The sequence below is a fragment of the Phasianus colchicus genome, chromosome 6 (genome assembly GCF_987193195.1).
Source record: "Phasianus colchicus chromosome 6, bPhaCol1.hap1.1, whole genome shotgun sequence".
NCBI classification, from domain to species: Eukaryota; Metazoa; Chordata; class Aves; order Galliformes; family Phasianidae; genus Phasianus; species Phasianus colchicus.
In genome coordinates, this window is record NC_143441.1 from 46,969,421 (window position 1) to 46,988,009 (window position 18,589).

Sequence of the window (18,589 nt, forward strand, 5' to 3'; positions counted from 1 at the left end):
GACCATTTTCACCAGATCCAACACAGGCTTTCTTATCAAGGCTGAAGGTATAGATGGAACAGATGTGATATATTGTTCTAGAAGAATCTAGTTCTTGCCATTTTTTGGCAATACCAATGCAAAAGGCCAAAACCTTCCAATACTGAGCAAGTTTCTTGTCATGTTTTATGTGCATAACTTGTTACATGCCCTCTTTCTTTACACTGTTCTCATGCATCTAGAGCAAGAGCATTCAGACAATATGAAAGAAGGCTGACAAATTCTTAGTAGAGCAAAACAAGTATACTAGTAGAAAATCAGTGTTGGTTAACATACTTGGAGGACAAAATCATTGCAAAAGACAACAGCACAGCCAGTTTTCTTCTGTGAGAACCAGTTGCTTAATTTACCACTAGTAAACAAGATTAACAAAACCCAGACAAATTAACGCTCAGATTGTTCATCTCTCAAAAATCAAAAGGCTAGCCAAAGTTTTCTGTCTCCAGGAGAAAAAATCAGAAGGCTTTGATAAGGAAGGAAAGAAATAGGCTTTCTCCAACTATTTGGCAGTACACTATTGGAAATACCACAGCAACGAAGGGAAACAGAATGGAAACCTATCTGTTCTTACGATGGCTTCCATCCATATAACATTGTATCGAGGGACATGGTTCAGTGGGGAAATATTTGTGGTAGGTGGACAGTTGAACTAGCTATCTTGGAGGTCTTTTCAAAGCTTGGTGATTCTATGATTCCATTTATTTTGTGTCTTTGACTACTCTTCTCTTCAGAAGAGATTCGATTTTTAGACCTGAGCGCCATATGCTTCTAAACTGTAATGCTCTCAATATAGTTCTTAACAGAATAACAGACTAAGGTATTAGGTGAGAACCTCTCTACCCTGGAGCTCTTCCCCTCACCTTGAGTCCTGAATTTCTGTTGTCAGAAAGAAGCAGAACAGCAGTTTTTAATATCATCACATGAAGCCTCTATCATTGGATGTTCACATCCATTCCCAATTAAGCTCCAGAACAGCAATCTGCAGCCAAAGAACTTGCTAAATAGAAGGAACTCCAGGAAACTTAGGAAAAGCAACAAATCATTAATTCATTCCAAACTACAGCAGCAGAATACCAGGGTAGTAGAACGTATAAAGAACAGTGGGCCAGGAAGAGGTTGCCTTGAATCTCAGTATGAGGAACCAACTGGAAGAGCTTCTACAAATTCTGTAGTGTGAGTCAGTAGATTATGAATCACTCAGGAGCCACTTGAGGACAGTCTCCAGCCACATATGGAGATACAGACCACAAAGACAGGAGATTACAACATCCAACACTCAGTAGGTAGAACATTGAGCTCTGCAGTCTCCCCTGCCAGCCTTTTTTTGAACTATACTCTGGAATCAGTCTGCTCGCTGATGAGATGTTTTACCAGGGCATTTTGCCAGCAGAAAACATATTAATATGGTTCACTGCTCAAAATATCATACCTGGTTTTGATCATTGTAGTCGCACTCCCGAACCACTACCAGGCCTCCTTTCTGACTTGGGTGGCCCTGAGCAACCAGGCATTTGTTGGTTTGAAGGTGATACAGCTACAAGAGGAAAACAGTTTGATGAACAGGATAAACAACAAACACCACGTACCAAAGAGAACACATGGTAATGCTTTGGAAGCACTCAATGTGCTCACAAAGAAAAGCAATAGAAAACCCTTCCTCCCTTTTAAAATACCATTTTGGTTTTCAGATTAATCTGGAGAAAGAGTCAGCATTCTCTAGTTCATTTTGCTTTCCAATTCTTCCCTTGGAGTGGTAGAAGTGCAAAACACACAACTTGGCTCAGCACAAGTTTCTTTTCCTTCCTCGCTCTCCACAGAAGCCTACAGTCCCATCAACTGAACAAATCAATACTGCATTCTACCGCAGTTTAGCTTCAAAAAGGCCCCTCCCATAGCATCTCTTCATGAAACAAGACAATGCTATTTAGAAAAGGAAGAAGGTCTTAAACACGTACGTCTCTGACATTATCTGCTTGCAAATTGATCCTCAAGAGCATTTACGCAACTAAAAAGTCATATTTGCTATTTTAGCAAGAGACAAAGTAAGAAGGAAAAAGGTTTAAAAACTCCTTAAATGCCCATTCCACTTCAAACACACTGCCTACCTGATTTTGTCCCACTCTGCATGCGTGGGAGGTGGCAGGGCAACAGACCTGCCATGCACGCTAAAATAATCATAGCCAACTTAGAGATGGATATAGAGTAAAAAAAAATTTGCTGTCCTGAACTGGAGGCCAGGCTGGTTAATTAGCTAGTTGTGTTTTATTATGAAGACACAGATGCTTTGGCATTTGTATTGATTCCACAGATTTTTATAAACCAAGTCACTTCCAGTAATAAAAAGAACAAACTGCTCCACCACACTATCATAATTAGAGAGCACAAAGACCAAGTAATGTTCTTCTCTAAAGACAGTTTCTGGAAATAGCTGTCCCAAGACACATCAACGGCCTCCCCAAGCACACCATGCTTCTCCTGTTCCCTGTACACATCTGAAACAAATTACACTAAAGCTTCTAAGTTACATTTTCTCACACTCCAGAGACTTCTAGGAGTGGTTTAATTTCCATCATTCCTCACAAGTAGGCTTTCAAATCATACAGCTTTAAGATTTTTTATGATTTTTCCCTTGTTTTTATTGGCCATGATGATTAGTATTTAATAACACTGTAAAGAAGCATCAGGATCTGTGATTATTACAGTTCTTCCCAGCTGTCAAACCAGCATTTATCTCTGGATCTACTAGCTTTTGAGAATAAATTGGGATTTTGAGTGATTAATCCTGAATCCTGAAGGGCATGGCTCACAGTGACATTGGCTGATAGCTCTGTTCCATGTAGGCATGTGGAACTAGTTCACAGAAACAGAGCCAGATCTCACGCACACACAGTGCTGGGTATAACCCTGGAACCCTGAAACATCAAGCTGAGGAACTGCATTTTTCAGTTGCAGTTGGGGAAAACATTCATGCATACCCTAAGAATTAACTTTACAACTTGACTGGGATTCAACTCTAAAAATACTGCACAAACTGTGGCTTCCTAGGTAGCTGCTTCAAACCAAAAAGTAATGATATCAATAGGCTGTCCTATTAGAGCTCCTATATAGGAGCTCTGGTCCTCCAGCCCGCATTCACTTGCAGCACCAGCAAGTGTCCATATCTACTTACTGCAGGCTGCACTACTACATGAAGCACGCTCCATCTCTACCTGATGCTTCCAATTACTGAGATAGACAGGAATCTGCTAGCTATAGCCTATGTGCAGACTAAATTGTTCAGTAAAAGATTATTTCCAAGGCAGGCAGTTTGTTGCAGAACGAGAACTACACTCAACGTGAACAGATATGAGAAAATCTTTCAGAAAAAAGAAAATCTCTCTCAAGACAGACCTCTGTATTTTTAAGAAAGTTTATCTTACCCTTCCACGCTGGATTATTTTTGGTCGTTTTTGTGCTCTATTAATAAAAACTGGCTGAGGAGCTTTGGCATTGGGCCCGGATACTTGCATCTCAGGATAGATGTTATCTAAATACCACTTGAATGACTTGCAGTTTAATCTTTTTCTCAGTTCTACACGATCAGTTATATTTCCATAGTTCCTTGTCCTTAGCTCAGGTCTCAAAGCAAAATACTGCTCCTGTAGTAGGGGGGAAAAGGTTGAGAATAGGGAAAGAGAGGAGAAATACAGATTGGTAATTTTTAACTTCTCCCTGCTTGCAGAGCTCTCCAAATTTCATTTCAGACAATTACATTTATCAATATCATTACGAAAATGAGAAGAAAAGTTCTCTCAGAGTCTTTAATTCCAGCTAGACCTACAGAGCTCACAGAAGAGGTATGATATTTACACATCAACTAGTTCACCAGATATGATTTAAAAAACAGTTCTCAGAGCACTGAACTGCAATATTCTGTTGGATCAATCTCCATCACACACCTGGACTTCACCAACACATTTTGAATTACTTAGTGCCATCTCTGGCATAGACAGCAGATTTGTCTCAAAACAGATGGCACATCTGTCCTTATCAACACCTTTGAGCATGTGGATGCAACACTGCTCTTAAAAGTAGAGGAAAAGGAAACATTAAAAACAGGGGAATGTTGGACACCTCCAAGGAAGTTTGGAGATAGGCCAGACCTTGTCATCAGGAATTGGTCTGCTTATAAAAAAGTAGCTCTGCTACTCTAATTGCCTCTTCTGAGGTTGGAGTTCAAATTTTAATATCCTAACTCTTCTGTATTTTTATTTCCATCGTATACATGAACTCGGATCTTTTTAACAACCATCAAAACCAGAATTTACATTGTTGTTTCCCTTCCATTACGTAGTTTTATTTATTACATGTTGGTATTTGCTCGTATCTGCAAAACAGCCTTCTGTCTTATCTTTGTTCTATGCATCCCACAATCACTTCAACAGAAAAATATCTCCAAGCTTGCATTCCATCCATAAATCTATCATAATGACAGTCTCTGGCAACTACTATGGAATTAGATTACACATAGCTGGAAAAGGTTAGAACATAACTATGAGATAAGAGACTGCTATGATCAGCAGTATGTGTTCTCTTTGGACAAAGCAGTATTAGATGGAAATAAAGAATCAATTCTAAGCTGCAGAGAATACCATCATTAATCACAAACTACTGTGCCCAGACACCAATAAAAGGGAAAGTGATAGATCAAGTCTACCAATGCATTATAAAAATGGAGAACGAAGATAAAAATTAATGACTCCTAATAGATTCCTCAAAGTGACAGAGTATCAAGATAAAGGATGGGCTTTGAAACATAAAACTTTAAGGAATATAAAGTTAAGAAAAATATGTCTTCTACAGAAATTATAGGGACCACTGGAGCTGGCAATAAAGCAAATCCTATGCACTCACAAGACAAAATGCCCTCAAATACAACAGAGATGAGGGTTTCACATGATAGACCCGATCTACTTTTAAAAGCATCAGTGCCAGGTCTGAATACAGGGAAGAAACACTCTTGCCCTTGAATCCAAAAGTCAATCCCAACTGGCCTTACAGGGCTAGACAGACTAAAAAAAAAAATCAGACTGCTAATAGTAACAAAAAGCAAATAAGTAACCAATAAAACTGCCATCTCACCAACATGGAAACTACCTAAAGGCATCCAGCTCCCACATGCAAGTGATTTGGACAGAAAACAATGCTGAGCTTACAAGAAACCTACACATCATCTTTTACTTCATTAAAAAGGCATAATATTGAATCTCCCTCAAGCAGTAGCAGCAACAGGGGTGAAATTTCAACACTCAAAAGCAAAACCACAAGCTTACAGAGTTTAGGAATTCAGACCAAAATAAACATTAGGAAATCAGAATACAGAAGAAAGACCCCATTAGAAAGGCCAAGAGTCTTCATTGTGACACAGCCTTTAGACACACAAGCCAGCTAATAACTATTTCATGTTCTAGAAACCCTAGAAATGTGTCTTACCTTATATTCATCCATCCACACATGTGCCAGCCTCAATGAATTATGAGCCATAGTGTCCTGGCCCCCTGGAGAGCCATAGGGACGTCTTTTACGGAAAATGTGTCCCACTCTGGAGCAGGGAATGATCAGAAGTCGACCCCCACACATCCAAATCTGTCCACAGAAAAGCAGAGCACAGCTTACCATAGGCATACTGACCAGGCTCACTACTTTCACGAGATTATTCAATAGGTTTATGTGCAATATACATAACTAAGTGTCAGCAGTGTTTTCTACACGCCAGGCTTTCTGACAAGTTAATTATTAGATCTTTGGGTTAGAGAAAGAAACATTTTAGTCACGCCATCACTTCTTCCACTCACAACATCATGGCTTACAGAGCAGATAGTATGCTATTCCAAAATTTTATGTTCTAATGACCTATTAGAAAATTCTGAAACATTTGGGCTGGGTTTTACCTTCTAGATTAAGAAAACTTTGTGACATGTGATTTGCATCTCCATGCCTCCACAGCAAATGACATACAAGTAGATCAGTCAGTGTCATCAAGAGAGCACTTTGTAATCAAATCACTTAAAAAAAAAACAACAAGAAACTCTGCCTGGATAAGATAAAGACTAATTTTTATTATTCCCAACTCTTCCCAAGGGAGACAGAGCTTCCAGACCTTGGAACTGCATATATTCCCCAGTTAATTTGCTCTTACTCCATACTCTATTCTGTACTGAAAACATGGAAAATATTCCACATGCAACTCTATAAAATAACTCAAATTCATGAATTGCTTGTTCTTATTTTTAATTCCTATCTCAGTTTCTCTAATAACTCAATTTGTCAGATTTCTCTGAAGTTTGTGAGTACGTGGTTAGTGGTTTTCTTTGTTTGCTCTTGCTTTGGAGTTGGTATTTTTGTTTATTTGTTTTCACTTTCCTCTGATCCCCTTTATTTCCCCTGGTTGCATCTCATTTCTGAGCAGATCCGCAACACATCTGCTGATGAATCCATGCCACAGAAGCAAAGAATAAAAACATGGCATTGAGCACAAAAAGCTGTTTTCTATCAGGGGAATGACAGTGAACAGGAGAAAATAAAGCAATCCCAATGAAGCATCACTTCCAAATCTCTTGTTAATAATTTTCTTCATATTTTTTCCAACCAACATAATGCTTTTTTTGTGAGTTAAGAGTAAGTAGAAATTTTACATTCCCATGCCCTCAAAATGGAGCTTGGAAAGCACCACAAGCTAAGGAAATAAGTTTACATACTGCCTACACTGCAGTTAGCAATATTTATCTTCAACCTATCTGCAGATTCATTAAGCATTTGTATAAACCATTTTCATAAATGTATGATTACTCTTTTCTGTGTATGTCTAGTATTATTTCTAGTGATTTATTTCCAGTATTATGAAAAATTTAGCCAAACAAAGAAAAAGAAATTCAAGTATGAGCTCAAAATTCTTTTTAATTTTCCTCTTAAAACTTGACCTGAAAGTTATTATAAAGGTTAGTGTGCTAGAGGCATCCCTCCTAGGAACAAAAGCACAGGTTTGTGTGTGTGCAATTCCACTGCTAAATACACTATATGGAGGGAAGAGAAGCCAGACACTGAGATTCATACTCCAATACACACAAAAGTGAGAGTACCCGAAAAGATATTTCCAGATTTTCTCCTCCCCAGATGTCCATGCCACTGTCATACTGTCCAAGCTCATTAAAGTACTCACGGTCCATAGCAAACAGGCCTCCAGCCATAGTGGGTGATCTAAAATGGAACAGTGAAAGCTGGTCAGTATTTTAAACAAGAGGGATTTCAGCTGAACTGGTTAAAAACTTTGCATTTAGACCTACAATTTTTAGCTGATGATTTCCAGCTTCTGCAGGATTTCAGTTCTGTAGTCTCTCCCTGTGATCTTTCACTACTGATGTACTCTTAAACCATATTTCTTCATATAGTGAACTCAAGGAAGAAGGATGGGACAGAGAAAGAGAAACTGCTGTCTCTCCATTCAAAAAATAAACACCTGTGCAGGCTTGAAGTCCATTTAGTTTTCTAAATTGAAAATTAGGAACCATGTTTAATTAGCTGCTGGTAAAGACAGATCTTTTTCCTACAATCACAAATGCATGTAGTTACAATTATATATGTTCACCTCCCTCTTACAGGAGGGATTTATACAGACTGGGCTTGACTGAACAGCAGAAAAAAAACCAGAATCCAGCAGGCATATTAAATAAGATCAAGAAATAATGCCCTAGTTAAGCAAAAGAAGATCAAAACTTAAGTCATACTAGCCAAGCAGTCTGCTAAAATACCTGGTACTCCACCTCAGACAATTCAAGTACCAGGAGCAGCACTATTTCATCAATGCCGTGGTCACTTGATAAAGTCATTGATAAGTATTTGAGTTTCTGTACTTGCATAGATGTCCTTGTTGGAGTTTCCCAGTTTTCTGCCTTGCCTGTGCACTACTAGAATGGTCATCTATGTAATAAAATCCTCACTTCTTCCAGCCCTGGCATCAAAATATTAAAAGCTCTCTAGATCATAAAATGTAAGACTTTCCATTTGATGGAAAGCCATTCTCAAAGGTTAAATAGCAATCTAGCTACTCTTTCAAAGCAGGCAGAGTATGTATGAGAAGCCCTTTTCATACTCAGAAAACTCTTTAGAGGATGAGATTACTGTTAAGTACAAAGCTCCCTCCCTTTTCCATAGGAGTTTTTCCTAAAAGTGAGTTGAAGGAAGGCAACAATGTTGAACACAGTGAGAACTTATCTCCAGGTATGCCCCAAGTAAACTCTCAGAAAGACTTAAATCTTTATTCTACTTGGAATCTATTTATGACAGTTTCTTATTCATATTCCTCCAATCCACCCATTTCCTTCAGAAACTGCTACAGCAACACTCCCCATACAACCCAGTCAAGCTGCTCAGTAACAGAAACTTTCCTGGCTTCTCAGACAAAGCCTTGTGATGGGCAGACACAGAAAGATTAAGCACAGAGCTGTCAGACCACAGCAGAGAACCTCATAGTCTGAAATGCTCTGCACTTACAGACCAAGCAAAGGGAATGAAGATGATTTAGGAGTTGGGTGCTGTCGTCACTTTGTAAATCTAGTGAAAGTGCCACACTGCCTGCATAGAATCAGTTTGCCTTCAAAGTAGTAAAACTCTTCCCACTTACCAAACTGAACTCTGTATCTGCAACTAAAGAAAGCACATTCAGGTTCTTCTCGCTCTACCAGCACTAGCTACTTTCATGAAGGGATTTGTACTGGGAATGCTTTTGTTCTTGTATCTGAGCTGTGTGTCTACTATTTAAGAAAATCAATTTATAAGAGTTATGGGTCCAGTGAGAACCAGATATTGCCAGTTCTGTACAGATCAGACAGCCACGAATGGTTAAAAGGCTAAGGAGGATGTTCTCACATTCCCATGTTAAATCTTACTAAGACTTTTGTTTCAGAATGATGCTCGTGCAATTTAGAAATAAGGACAGGCTTCCAAAAAGCTATCTGGGACATTTGCCACATTGTGCAAAGAGACAGCAGTGTTTTGAAGATGGCCTTCATGTCTGTGTGCATTTGTTTACAAAGCTTATGACAAAATAAATGCTCAAAGCATTAAACCTTTTTCCCTCCTCAAACGAGAAAACAAAATCCAAATAGAAAAAAAAAACATTGACATAGAAGATAAGCAAATACTGCATCCTCTCCCATCAGTTATGAAATCACCTTCATATTATCACAAAAATGCATTTTCCCAAACTAGCAATTCTTTGGCATTTCACCACAGAAACTCCAGAGCCTGTGAGCTCTAGTGGAATAGCCAGGCAGCTACTAGAGACAAGATCAGATCAAAATCATGATCATTAAGCCAAAAACATCAAACAGGAAACAAACACTGACGGGTAGTTTAAATCTATCAGATAATTTCACTATTAATAGAGAGTACAAGCTCTTTAAGTCTTGTGTCTTTAGCAAAAGCTGCTAATATGCTGCTGCTTTTCTCCCCTAAAAAAAGGTGCTCTCATGATTAAATACTAGAAGTGAAGTAGTTAATAGAAAATAAAACTACTTCTGGGCAACATAATAAAGAGAAATAGTTGATAGGTCAGACATCTGCTTCTAAAGCTGCACGCCCAGATACATTTCATAATACCTAACAAGAGTTCCTGATCACCCATACGTTACACAGAGCTGACTGCTTCACACCATGCAAGAAGAGACTTACTTGATTGGAGCAGTGGCTCCTTCAGGTCCTTCAAGCTCTGACAAAGGAACAAGATCCCACTTAAAGTGCAGGCCCCAATTAAACCCTCCACGCACAACTGGGGAAGAGCTGTAGGTAAGTGTGTCAGCGCTGATGATGTCAATCACAGGGCACACCACAGTCCTGCGGTCTTCCTTGATTGGAGTCAGCAGAGGTTGCAGCCACATCTCATTCACCTCACAGTGGCTGTCCAGAAATACCAGCACTTTTCCTACAAAGGCCAAAAAACACAAAATATAAAGACTTGAAGTAACATGAAATACACAAACATGTAGCTGCAGAGTATCAGCAGTATCCTCGCAACTCTGTGTAACAGAAGGGAAATACCATCTGCACTCAGAAGGGCAGACAAACTAAACAGCACTGGGACTAGCTCAGTCACTAAGGCAGAAGGTAGATCCTGGCTACTCACACATTATGATCTGCTTAAAATGGGTAGTTATGGGTTTTATAGTCATCAAATATCACACTCAGACCAAGCAGAACTGCCGTACTTTAAAAGAAACATCAGAACTCTCAGAGACTGGAGACAGACTTGTTCTGAAGAGGAGTACCTCTCATGGATGAACGAGACTAGAGACAGACAAAGATGACAGTTACTGGGTTGGATGAACTATCCTTATGACAAAGCTGCTTTTGTCCATTGACTGTAATCACTTTAAGCTTCCTTCATATCACACTTCAGCACTGACTGCTGTAGCTAAGATCTGTGATTTTTAAGCCGAGCCATTCTGACAAATTAATCTGCATTCATTCAAGACACAGATCGCAGCACTTCAATTCCTGAATATAAAGTAATGCAGAAAATCTCTACATTTCATTAGCTTTAGTTATTGAGGACCCAGACCATTTGAAAAGGAGAGCAAACGCCCTGATGTGGCACAGCCAGACCCACCAGTATGAGACCAACTAACACTTCAGTCCTGACAGGCCTATCAGATTACCTGCCATGGTCAGAGAGGATAATTTGGCTCCTGAAAGGTTCAGCTAGTCTAAGAAATCATCTGAACTTTAACTGCATAACGTTAGGATAACATTAAATTTACATAATGTGGAAAAAATGGAAAAAAGCTTTAAAAAAACACTTAGACAAGTTATGTTTGTGTGTTTCTATTAACAACAGGCAATTTTTGACTGAGAGGAAAAGCAGATTCCAGAAATTCAGAAGAGCAGTAAAATGACTTAAAATTACACTAACACAAGTGGGTCCAAGCACAGTTTACAAGATGTAAGCACAATTTTCTCTCTGGATTATGCCATTATGATGCTAATGAGTAAACACCAATTAAAATATTTTACCCACCAATCAAAATTATTTGAGTAAGCAGCCTATAATACTTCACGCAACAAAGGTTTAACAAGGAAGTATATTAAGGTAGATGGCACAGTATACATAAAGGACCAGACACAGTTTATCTCAATTAACACTCACTGCAACAACAGAAAAGCTTCTGTGAGAACCATTACAGTTGGTGAATCAGAAGGCACCTCTGAGTTTACTGTGCTAAGAAAGCAGATTATCATTTTGGGGCAATAATTCCCACATGAAACATGCTGAGGATACTCTAAGAACTCAATATCCAGGGCAGAGGCAGGCATTCCTCAAACACCTTTCTTTCAATAAGAATAAGGTAAATTATTCACTGCCTCACTAAATGTAGTCAAGCATTGTTTTTACCTTACTATTTCACTGACCCATTCTAAATAATCAACTCATTTTTATCACTCACTTATTAAATATGAGTTTATACAGGAAGGAAGAAAGAAAACACAGATATTACTTAGACAAGAGTAAAAAGATGTTAAAATCTGCTTCCAGATTTGCCAAGTCATTGTTTGGGTGATTTGGAAAAAGAGTCTACTCCCCTCTTACACAGCAGAAATTTCCTGAAGTTAATTACAAACCATAAAAACGGTGGATTTATTACATCTACTTTTAACATTTTCATTAAAACAAGAAACAAATCTTTCTTGCTTCTTTCTAATTAAGTCATTAGGAGAGTAACAAAAACCTCAGGTGAGGAGTGATTCAGCAAAACTAGGAGGAAATACAGAAGCCTTTCTGTAGAACACTGTCAATATCATCATGTAAACATTTAATATGAGTTAAGGTAACATTAGTTAAGGTCTCCAATCACCATCATACAGGTATCAACCAACAGACTTCATATAGCTGTTGTAATGCAGTTTAACAGAGTCACTGACATGCTGAAACAAATTTTTATAATACTTTACACCCAAAATAGTGTTAACCAAATCTTTCCTCCCTCAGCTTCAGTTGTGCAGCTTAGAAATTGGCATAACAGACCACCTTTGCAGTGGTGTAAAGCAATTGCATGCCAAACACTCAGCATCTGAGAAAGCTGCATCACAGAAAGAGAAGAGTCACTCAACTAATGTAAGGTCAGAGTATGCAAAGAAAGGAGAAACAAGAAAGTATACCTGTAGCATGAGAGGCTCCAATCATCCTTCCTCGAATCAAGCCTTCCCGCTTCTCATTTCTTACTAGCTTTGTTGTTTTAGGAAGCTGAGTTTTAACATATTCAACCAAGTCTTTCTTCAAGTCAGCTGGAAGGAGAATACAAGATCAACAACAGGATGTATGCTTTAGGAAAGTTCTGTTTCAAGCCCAAAGATGTTCAAATCGGGGCTAAACATTAAGCTGCAGTTTCTTGAATAAAGACTGGATTGCTATCGTTTTGCAAAGCCTTTACTATAATATCATTCAAGTTAATGGGAAAGAACAGATTCAATGCTAAAACGAATTACCACTGCTAAAAAAAATAAGTTTAAGATCATTGTATGAGGAGATGACATTTCTCTTCCTAAATTCTTAATGCAGACTGTCAAAAACAGTAAGAGTAATGAAAGCCCTTTCACTCACGCAAAGTGATTTAAATTATGTTCCACATACTAAAACAAATACTGACACTTGAAAAGCGTAACACCTTTCATCGTTTGTACCTTCTGACTCAACAGCAGATAAACAGAATTACAACCACCCCTCACAGGTAGTTCCTTTTCTGAAATTTAAAATAATCATTCAAAGTGACCAGTTCACCTACAGATAGAAGAGCCGAGATTTAGCCTGGATATAAAGAAATAGTTTGTTTTTCTTTTATTACAGTAAGGGTTGTGAAGCACTGGAATTGATTGCCCAGAGAAGTAGCAGATTCCTCATCCCTGGAGACATTCAGTGTCAGGCTGCACCAGGTTTTAAGCCCCTGATTGAGCCGTAGGTGTTCCTGTTCATTGCAGGGACCCCCAAATGTCATTGTGGGGTCTCTTCCAACTCAAATGATTTTATGATCAAGAGCACTGTTGAAAAGCACATGCTTTTGAAAAAGAGCAAAGTTCACTGAAGTATATAAACACCCTGCCTTGCCTGTTCCTTCTGAATGGTTTAGAACACTCCATCATGCACATCAGTCACAGGATTCACACATCCCCTGGTTGTAATTCACGGACTGCTTGCTCCTCATACTGCATGCATTGGTGTTATACTGGTTGTTTCACCAATAAGACTGGTAGTTCTCTAAAAATAGCATCTTCCCTATCCTTAGCTGCAAAACATACTTATTTACAGCCAGAAAGGCAAGAATAGCAAATTCATTGTTTTGAATCTAATTTGGTCTTTGAATTAGGTAACAGGCCAGAAGAGTGATGGCATTAATGCCTAAATACAGGCATTAACCAAATGCATTACCATATTCAAAAGAGTGGGTTTTGAAGTAAACTTAGATTTCAATATGAAGGCTATGAAACTTGAAAATAACAATTTGCACAAGGGACTTGTAGCAAAGAGTGCTTGCTGCTTCCAAAGAAAGGACAAGTTTTTAAATGTTATACATCCTTATCAGCAAGGAATGGTGTTTGACCTCTTTTCTCCATGTCTTAACATTTGACCTGACCTCGCAGACAGAAAACAGTGCACAAAATGAGAATTTAATTCTACAAGAGATGCATCTCACTCTCACAGAGCAAGTGAGACCTTAACTTGGGAACCAAAATATGAGATAAAGAAATGTCCTATGTACTAAAGAGCAGCCTAAAAATCATCTTAAAAATGCATGAAATTTTGGACTTCTAGAGAGGCAGGCAACTTGCACAATCCTACTTGCAAGTCCTGCTGGACTAACGCATTCCTCAAATGGCATGCAACATTTGAGATACCAAAACCCCTGGATTACATCTGTCTTTGCCTTTTGCTTTGTATTAAAGAAAAACACTGGAGCACCAATCTTTCAAGAGTAACACAGTTCAGCAAGGTCTTCCCCTCTGGGGCATGGCACAGCCTTGGTGGAGATGGCTGCTCCACGAAGAGCCAGCAACAGCTACCCCTAGGGTGGCCACAAGAGGCTGTGCAAGAGCCATGCAGAACCCTTCCAGCAAAGGCTGAGCTCTGATCCCAGCACACCATCGTCCTGAAATACCAAGCAAATATTAAGAAAAACAATGCATTGTTTCCATAATGCCACATCCACTCATTTGTGAGACCTCAGCAGGGATTATGTGCATTCAATGTCTTTCAGAAGCGTTCACGGGCAGGATTGGCCCAAGAAATTTGCTGAGAGAATAATCTGCTCTGAACTCTTGAGTAGCCTGGACACCCTTTGTTATTAGCTTCAAAAACCAGTTTTTGAATGTTGAAATCCATATAATACAAAGATCATCGGGAAAATGGCACCAGTGTCAAAGCAGATATCATTCTAGACATAATGGAATATCTTGCACCTATAGTGGCTAGGACTTTTCAGACATATACAGCAGTAACAACTAGTTTCACATACAGATTCTACATTCAGTCTGATAGTCAATAAAGCACAGGAAGATACAGGAAAGCTGAGAAGCGTAAGCTCTGACCAAAATATTTCCAAAAGGTTCTCACCCAGCTCACTGTTGTCATCCACCAAAATAATTTCATGAAGAAGGTGTGCAGGAGTGCGATCCAGGACACTGTGCACCGTGCGAAGCAGGGCAGAAAGTGCTTCGTTGTAGAAACAGATGATAACACTGGCAAATGGCAGATCGGAAGGGTAGGATTTCTCTCTACACCTGCAAACAGAAATATAGTACTTATTTTGTTATCTAGGATCTCCAAAGGGCTATTGTCACTCTTTGAATGTCGTAGACTACTTATATCCAAGTTATTTAATAGTCTACAGGATTAAGCATAATAAGTTACTCTCCACATAAATGCAAACTTACAATTAGCACTGCTACTTGATAGAAAACAAAATATGATGGATTGTAGTGGGAAGGAGAATAACAGATCCTTAAGGCATAAAAAGAGTAAACACTAAAGGCTTATTTCAGCTATCAAAATGCTGCCTAGCATTCTAAGATGGCTCAAGTATATACAAGAATGGCAAATATAACAAATGCACCTATTGACTAGGCACTGGAGAGCTGGTTGGATATTCCAGAGTATCTCCAATAGTGCTAAATACTTGTTTAGACAACCAAACACTGAGATTCAGCCTGAATCTGGTCAATACTGTCAGTGAAGTCAAGACAGCATTTAGCTCACCCTGAGGCAGAGAAGTGCATTTTGTTAGCTGAAGAACTGTGTATGCTCCATTAACTACATTGACTGGATCTCTGCTAAATGTAATAACAGTAGAGACAACTGACTAACATGCAGATAACTAAATTAGGCATCTTAAGCTCCTCACTGAATCTCACTCAAAGCAGAAGTTCATTCTACTTATATTCAAGTTTTATCCATAACCTCCAGTAGGCTACAATATCACAGATTAATGCCATTTGAAGATGCCAGGCATGAGAGAATCCAATAAAAATAAGGAAAACCATAAATGGAAACAGTGGTATACAAAAGAAGCCTTCACTGACTTGGAATGAATTCAGCTCTTGGGAGGGATTTCAGCAAGTACGATTCATTACCTTGACCCACACCACAGCAACCACTAGAAAAACAGAAGCAGGCTTATTTATTTTTTCAATTCAGTGGGTTTTTTTCTTATCATGTTGTTACTGTGATGATTTTTTCCATATGCACTGTATGGATTAAAGAAAAATTCTGCTTTATTATAAAACACAGTATCCAGCAGTGCCATGCAGATACCAAACAAATTCAGAAGTAGAAAGCTCTTCTCATCTAACTTATCCTCTATGGGCTTGCAACAAACACTGAGCACTACACAAGTTGAAAGCATCTTCTCCATAGAACACTCATCCACTTGGCACCTGAACATTTAACATCCAAGTTTTCAATGGTACCAAAGACAATTATAGCATCTCTTCTAACAATTACAGTACTTGGAGCATCAAAAATAATGCTACGATACTTTGTTTTCGAGCTTACATGAAGGAACTGAGAGCACAGCTAGGAAAACAGCTCACAAAAATTAAATAAATATGATACGTGTTTGAATAACCATACATACTTTGCATCTCTTGTATCAGGTACCTCCCTGTGGTATCCCAGCCGGTTACTGATGAGCATATTGAAGGCATGCTTCTGATAGCCCAAGTCTCGGACCTCCTGATCTTCTTCATTAAAAATCATTCCTGCAGAAGGAACACACCAAGGTCAGTTAAAAGGATTAAAAGTATCCATTGGAAATGATCAAGGATTGAAAAGTGTGTTTAACTTTCCCTAAAACCAACATGCTCTTCAGAAATTCCTTTACTCTCTGGTTTTGTGGAATGTATTTCTGCTCAACTGTTTTTGTTACCCCTCAGATACGTAGAGCTTTTGAGCAGTCTGTGTAGCTACAACAACATGAAATCTTCCCCCAAAGTGATGACTTTGTTGTATTTATTGCCTTAACACACACATTCCCTTCTCTGAAGTGGCCTCTTAATCCCAGCACTGCCAAACAAAGACAGCTCACACTATGAATCAGCACCTGTCCAGGTCTAGAAGTGGGATTTTTGAGAGAAAAAAAATAGTTACAGTCGGATAAAAGCCCTCACAGTAACAGCTAGAATTCCACGCAGTTCTCCTGTGCCTGCAGTAACAAAAATAGCCACGACAGAATCGGCAACTTCTTATTTCTCACTTGAGACGTTGACAACAAATAAAATAGCAATAAAGCTAGCTGTTCCTTTGCTGATTATTTTAGCAGAAGCATCAGCTGTTGCTGAGCAGAGCAGAGGCAGCAATTGTTAGTATAAATAAGTACACTGCCAGAGGCCAAGGTGAAATCCCAAATGCCATCGTGCCTGCCTTGATTCGGTGCCAGGGTTCCTCTCTCACTGAGCCAAATGCTCACCAGGGTGAAGAAAAAGCAAACTATTATGGTGCTCCAAATGAATTCTTCTACAAGAAAAATAAAAGCAGAAGGAAGTGGTAAGAGCACAACACCATCATCTTCCCTACAGTTGTTTTTGACAGCAATCTCTCACTCATTTGCCTTCTCTCTAAAGCAGAATAAAATCAAGCCTCCCAGACTCTCATTCCTCACGTTGAGTTTTTGACAGCTATGCAAAAGCCAAATGAGCTCAAATGCAGCGGATTACAAAACAGAATAAAGAGCATAAGAAATGCAAAGAAATAAAGTTTCAAGCTTAAGAACAAGATTGGCCTTCAGAGCACAGCTGTGTCACAGCTGTTTCAGCACAAAGTCTATTTATGGGAACAACAAGACCAACTTCTAGAGGAAAATCTGCATCCAGATACCCAGATTCTCATCTGTTACAATTCCCACTCTGGTGTCTTTAGTCCTGCAAAGTACAGCAAAGACAATTCCTTAAACAATAAGGATAGTGAAGCACTGGATTAGGTTGCCCAGAGAGGTGGTGGGTGCACCATCCCTGAAGACACTGAAAGTCAGTCTGGATGGGGCTCTGAGCAACCTGATCTAGCTGTAGGTCTCCCTGTTTATTGCAGAGGCTGGGAGTGACAACTAGATGACCTTTAGGAATTCCTTCCAACTCAAACAATTCTGTGAAGTGTAGATGCTCTGACATTTGTACAGAGAGCAGGAATGAGTAGCAGTGCCTCTCTTCTAGCATCAGTGGCCTAAAAGGGTAAGTCGGCCTTCCTTTGAATTACGTGCAGTTTCAGAGAAAGGTTTCCAGCTTGTGAGCTTAGGTAGCCAGCTCAATCATTTCTGCATACATCACAGAAACACAGTGCTACTGGGTCAACTTAAAACATTTCCTTTATACAAAGCATGAGCTTAAGAAACACACACTGAATGTTCTGCTCTACAGTCCATCAGTACACAACCACTAGCTACTTTATTCTGATCTTCTGAATACAGACTAGAAGAAATACTAATAATTTTTAAAACATCCTCATAAAGAACAACATCCAAAGCATCTGCAAGAGACCTGAAAGGTTTCAGTCCAAACAGTAGATATAAGTCCCTGGAAAAGAAGATTTGCAATGGAAACATCAGCTCAGGATTGACTTCAGCAGTGTTACGTGGATTTCATAAGCTTGCAAAGAAAAAACAGATTACCAGATCAGTGTTTTTGGCTATCACATGCCAATCTTTTTGTTGTTTTTTGGGTTTTTTCTTTTTTCTTTGCTTTGCATGTTTATCATTGCCCTACCCCAGAGAGGCATGAAGCCCCTTCCTGCAGCACCTGATCTAATTCAAACAGAGAGCCAGCTGTCTCCTCATTACTCATGTAGAGCTTATCCTGGCACCGTAAATCCCCTTGGCTTTCACCAACCAAACTAGTCACTCTGTTTGAAGATCAAGGGACTTCTCAGTTGAAAAGCTCCAATTTCTTTCCTGGCCAGCACTAAAGAGTTGGAAAGAAATGGCCACCTCTGGACTGGCTTTCACCTCACTTGGCTCTTGTGGCATTACAAATGTTTATCAAT

At 39.1% G+C, this 18,589-nt stretch overlaps 1 protein-coding gene across 4 annotated transcripts in view; it reads right to left on the bottom strand.

Annotated features, from left to right (window-relative positions):
- Nucleotides 1–18,589, bottom strand: part of GALNT11 (polypeptide N-acetylgalactosaminyltransferase 11) — a 40,034-nt gene that overhangs the window by 5,280 nt on the left and 16,165 nt on the right. For all 4 annotated transcript variants that reach the window (XM_031607791.2, XM_090143165.1, XM_090143166.1 and 1 more), the window contains exons 3-10: nt 16,194–16,317; nt 14,675–14,841; nt 12,229–12,354; nt 9,748–9,997; nt 7,158–7,275; nt 5,512–5,664; nt 3,459–3,677; nt 1,469–1,573 (exon numbers count right to left, since the gene is read on the bottom strand). In XM_031607791.2, coding sequence (XP_031463651.1) covers nt 1,469–1,573; nt 3,459–3,677; nt 5,512–5,664; nt 7,158–7,275; nt 9,748–9,997; nt 12,229–12,354; nt 14,675–14,841; nt 16,194–16,317 — 1,262 coding nt within the window. The remainder of the gene's footprint in view (nt 1–1,468; nt 1,574–3,458; nt 3,678–5,511; nt 5,665–7,157; nt 7,276–9,747; nt 9,998–12,228; nt 12,355–14,674; nt 14,842–16,193; nt 16,318–18,589) is intronic.